This window comes from Antedon bifida, chromosome 6, assembly GCF_963402885.1.
Source record: "Antedon bifida chromosome 6, ecAntBifi1.1, whole genome shotgun sequence".
NCBI lineage: Eukaryota > Metazoa > Echinodermata > Crinoidea > Comatulida > Antedonidae > Antedon > Antedon bifida.
Genome location: NC_136231.1, coordinates 13,266,847 through 13,271,555, shown reverse-complemented (window position 1 = coordinate 13,271,555; position 4,709 = coordinate 13,266,847). Strand labels below are relative to the sequence as shown.

The 4,709-nt window shown below is 33.0% G+C and overlaps 1 protein-coding gene across 1 annotated transcript; it reads right to left on the bottom strand.

The window, feature by feature from the left end:
- Positions 1 to 2,790: 2,790 nt before the first annotated feature.
- LOC144844831 (neuropeptides capa receptor-like) lies at positions 2,791 to 4,709 on the bottom strand. Its single transcript, XM_078701918.1, has one exon. It carries the CDS (start codon positions 4,550 to 4,552, stop codon positions 3,485 to 3,487), a length of 1,068 nt encoding a protein of 355 aa, XP_078558044.1. The 5' UTR covers positions 4,553 to 4,709; the 3' UTR covers positions 2,791 to 3,484.

Sequence of the window (4,709 nt, the reverse complement as noted above, 5' to 3'; positions counted from 1 at the left end):
TGTTTATTGTGATTTTTCTCATGTATCCTAACTTAAGCCAATTATACAATAGGCGAATGATTGTTTTAAAGTGGGTATGCCACTTTATTAGTGTGAACAGTTAAGTATGTAATACACAAAGTGAGATGAGTAGGCCTACACTACTTATGGTAAATAATTGTGTATTTAAATAATTGTGTATTTCTATGTAAATTGAAATTATCGCTGACGCGTTGCCCTTATCAATGATTTTTTTTCCTCTCTTAAATTAAATAATTAAATATATAATTATTTATCTGGAGGACCAAATTTAAAGCCTTGGCTTGAGTCCTCAAACAATTATATCTATTAATTTATGTTCTGTATTATATTGTACATTGTATTGCAACAATAAACTCAACTAAAAAAAAACTCCTTATTAAAGGCCAGGTGTGGGCAAAAAATTTCTATTGATCATACATTCCAATAATTATCAACCTATAGTTTCCCTTATGTTTCATAATTTGTGGGATTTTATTTGTGTTACACGAGCTTGTTGAAAATAAGCACTTTCTTATCAGTGGGGGGAAAGTTCTAATTACACAGTAAAATCTCTATTCTTTTGTACACAAATGTTGTAAATAGAGAAGCATTTTTGAAAAACTATGAAAAATAAACGGTGAGGTAAAAAATGACTAAATATAGGTAATATAACTTGAATTTTACGTTTCTGGTATATTTATTCAACTTTTATTTTCATCCTATAGCAAAAATTATCCACCGTATATCCACCATCTTTTTTCACCTTCTATGGAGTCACCAGACATGTTATTACATTAGTTTAAACTACCTAACTACTGCTTTTTAATAGCAGAATTTTGCTAAATTTTGTATTTTACCATTTTAAAGGAATTTCATGTTTTTTCGTCTTGATTTCTGTTACAAATATTTGATTTATGTATAATTACCAGATATATTTAAAATTCATGCCTGTACCTGAGCTTTAAAGGCCAAGTGGGAGCCAAACAATTTCTATTGATCATACATTATTTCTGTTTACGTTAGGCTTTCTGTCACTAGAAGCTTTTTTATGCGTGACGTCACAACAATTTGTTTTAATGATGCCAAAACTAGTTTTAGAAAATCATAATTTTACGCCAGAATTTCATTTTGAAAACATCTCTATAAGTTTCGCGGTGCGACGTGGGTTTGATGTTCCACGAACAAAAAATTAATTTACAAACATGCCCATGTTGTATTCGAATCTTTTCTTTTTCGTAAGTGGGATTTTCCCACTTTTATTCATTCTCTTTTTCATTTCATGCACCCACCGTACACGACAATTATCACGATAAAACGTTTTCAAAAGTGAAAACCAGGCTTACCGGTAATAGCACTCTGAAAATACTTTTACCAATTTTAATTGAATTCTGAATGACTTATGTTATTTATTAGTAATTATTAGATTATATATATGCTTGGTTCTTAATTTTAAAAAAAAAGATATTTTAAGTTAGTTTGGTCCGCTTTTTTATTTTGCCGGTTGAAATTGATAACAAACCAATAATAATATTCTTAATTTTAACAAAACCTGATCCAATCAAATGTTTGAAAAATAGTGATCATTTAACGTAATATGCTTGTTAATCCAAATAAAACATACTTTTTGTTATGTATAGTAGGCCTATATATAGTTACTTTCTGGAAAAACAAAAAAACCACGGAGTGTTCACATGCCTGACGCGAGAAGGGAAATAAAAACACAAAATAAGAAATGTAACAATAGGTATCTTCTAACAGCATCTTCCATCAGATGGGGGAGGGGAGGAGTTTGGTTGCGGCGCAGGAGAACCTATAAGTACAGAGACCTACATTAGTATTGTAACTGTACATGCTTTTGTCCCAGTTGGATATTAAGTTGTACTGCTGTGAATGAATTCACTGCTATATTATAAGTTAGTTTTTTCAATAGCATAGACATATTTCATTTAATATCTTCTCACCAGTATTGTCAGCTTTCATGTAAAAAGGAATTTTTGACATGTGGACGTTTGTTTGTAGAGAACTTAGCGGTCGGTCCATCAAGAGCTGCAGTTCACGGTTATCGCTATTAATGTCTTTTCCCATTATCAACGAACACAGTCAACAGAGACGTTTCCGCAAACCATAGCCATACAATCAGCACGGGTTCGAGTCCTCGACCAATAGGCTTAGCTCTGTTGGAAGAAAACGTCTTCTCGGATCGGACTTACTGGAAGTATAATCTGCAGATAGGGTTACTCCGGTGCTCATTACCTGTCCGATTACCATCCAGAAAAATGAGCGTCGTTTGGTGGTAGCGCGACACGACACTGCACTTTGAGACGGTTTTCTGTAAAAAAAAACGTAGACCTTAACCTATCCATTATAGACATAGTTACGTTTGTAAAGCTATCGAGTGTTATGGCATCATTGTGTGTGTACTTTACTTTGCACTTTAAAAAACTACACACGATGCGGTGTGTGTGTTTAGCATAAAAAATGGAAACTCCAGGCTTCGCAGATTTTTACTTGAAATTGGCCGGTGGACCAGTGCTAATATTAAACCCCAAAAACGTAAGGGTGCAACCGAAAACCATTGCATTTCTGTTTACATGCAAGCAATTGCAATTTCTTGGCATTCAATTATCAAACATTTACTGCATTTAATAATATAGGCCTAAACATTATTGTATTAATTCGAAAAACGCCCCGGGGCTTTTATTAGGTTTTAAAGGGGAAGGGGTTTATTCGAATAAATACGGTATGTGTTTTTTAACTCTTTCATAATAAAACAAAATCATTGTTTGGTCATTTATCGGATACCAGTAACAAGATGATATACATTAACATGTTTAATCGATTCGTTTCAGGAAATTAAGTTGCTCATTATAGTGTAAATATGCAGGTAATGTAAACATAGCAGTCTCTATGGGAATAGTTGGCAACAGTAGCCAGAAGTCAAATTGAAATTAGAATGGTTAGTCTATGCTGCATAATTTCTGGCAAATAGAGAAACTGATAGAAAATTACAGAACAAAGTATATTTTTTCCTGTTACATACTGTACCGTACTTTAAAACACTAAAATAACAACATTGTGTGCATCCACAAAAATCTATGAGCACCAAAATTCAGGATGATTTATTTAATAAACAAATAAAAATATCAACTTGTAAAAATGTGAATGCAATGTGAGACGTATGCAGCAGTTTATCGTCGTTGTTCTATTATATCGTCGCTCGGCTGGCATTTTTCAATATTTGCTTTTATTGTTACTATCTTGAAACATACAAATGGCCTATCATCACGTATGTGTTTTTTTTTCTTTTTGCACAAATAATAGATGTTTGTAACAGCTGCAGAATATTATGGAATATACATTTGGCGGCTCCACCACTGGAAGTTTGTTGACGTAAAACAATAATTTTCCAATTAGAAAGGATTTTTTAAAATTGTCAAGTTGTCCGTTATTATTTCAAATAAAACAATAATATTCTTTGAAATAATTAGATGGCTGTTTGTCGCGTACTATGACGTCTCAATGGGCGAGCAGCTTCATTTTCACATCGTATAACCATCAACATGGCCCTCCGGTACTTTTCGTGCGTTACGCTGTATATCAACGGGTTAATAGATGAATTAATATACATGAAGACTCTGGCAATTCCGACAATTACTGAATTGTGACCGATTTGAACGTCGGAAATATCTGAAATAAGACTTAAGAGTCGAAATGGCCAGATGCATAATATGTATGTAAACACGGTTATTAACACCATTCGTACTAATTTCTTTTTAGCAGAAGTAAAATGAGACACATCACAAGATATTATTTCGTTTCTTCGAACGCTTAAGTTTCGCATATGAATTATGACACGTGTATATAGAATAATAAGAATTAACGCGACAGAAAGTAAAATAAATTGCTCTATTATGTAGACAGTCATAATTGAACAACTTTCACAGTATTTACAACTTGTAATTTCAGTTACAACAGTTTCAGTTACGTTTTCGAATTCATCTGTTTCATTCCAGATAAGCTGATATTCGAACATTCTCATATAGAATATACGACTCGTGTTGAATGCCGCAACAACAAACCAAAGGATAAGACAATGTCCAGTCGCCTTATTACGAGAAAACGTCATAAAGAAGAATGGATGACAAATAGCAATATAACACCAAACGGTTGCCATAGCTATAGTTAAACATGAAACTGCATACGCAGTATCTACTATAAATGTGTTTAATGTGCAGAAACTTATAGTTATTGATGAACTATCGCCTTGTATTGGGCTATTTGCATATTCTATCCAATATAGTAGCGGTGCGTTCAGCAAAAACATCATGTCAGCTACTGCTAGACAAAGTAGATAGACATTTGGAATTGTTCTCATTGATTTTAATTTTAAGAACATGGTTATAACTCCAATATTACTGATGACACCAAAACAAACAATAAATGGTATTATTCCAATAAGTATAACTCGCTCAGCAGACGAATAAACAAAGTCATCTCTGTTTTGCCGAGTTATATTTATCTGCTCGAGACTATATACTGCTAATGGCTCCATCTTGCACGATATTTTTAATGGATATTGTTACCTTAATAATGTAGGCCTACCTGGTTAAGTATACGATCAACTGAAATATTACAAAGACAAAGCATAGTTTTACATAACGAACGTTCTTCACGTTTAGTCGAATTTAACACGATGAAGATCTGTGCGA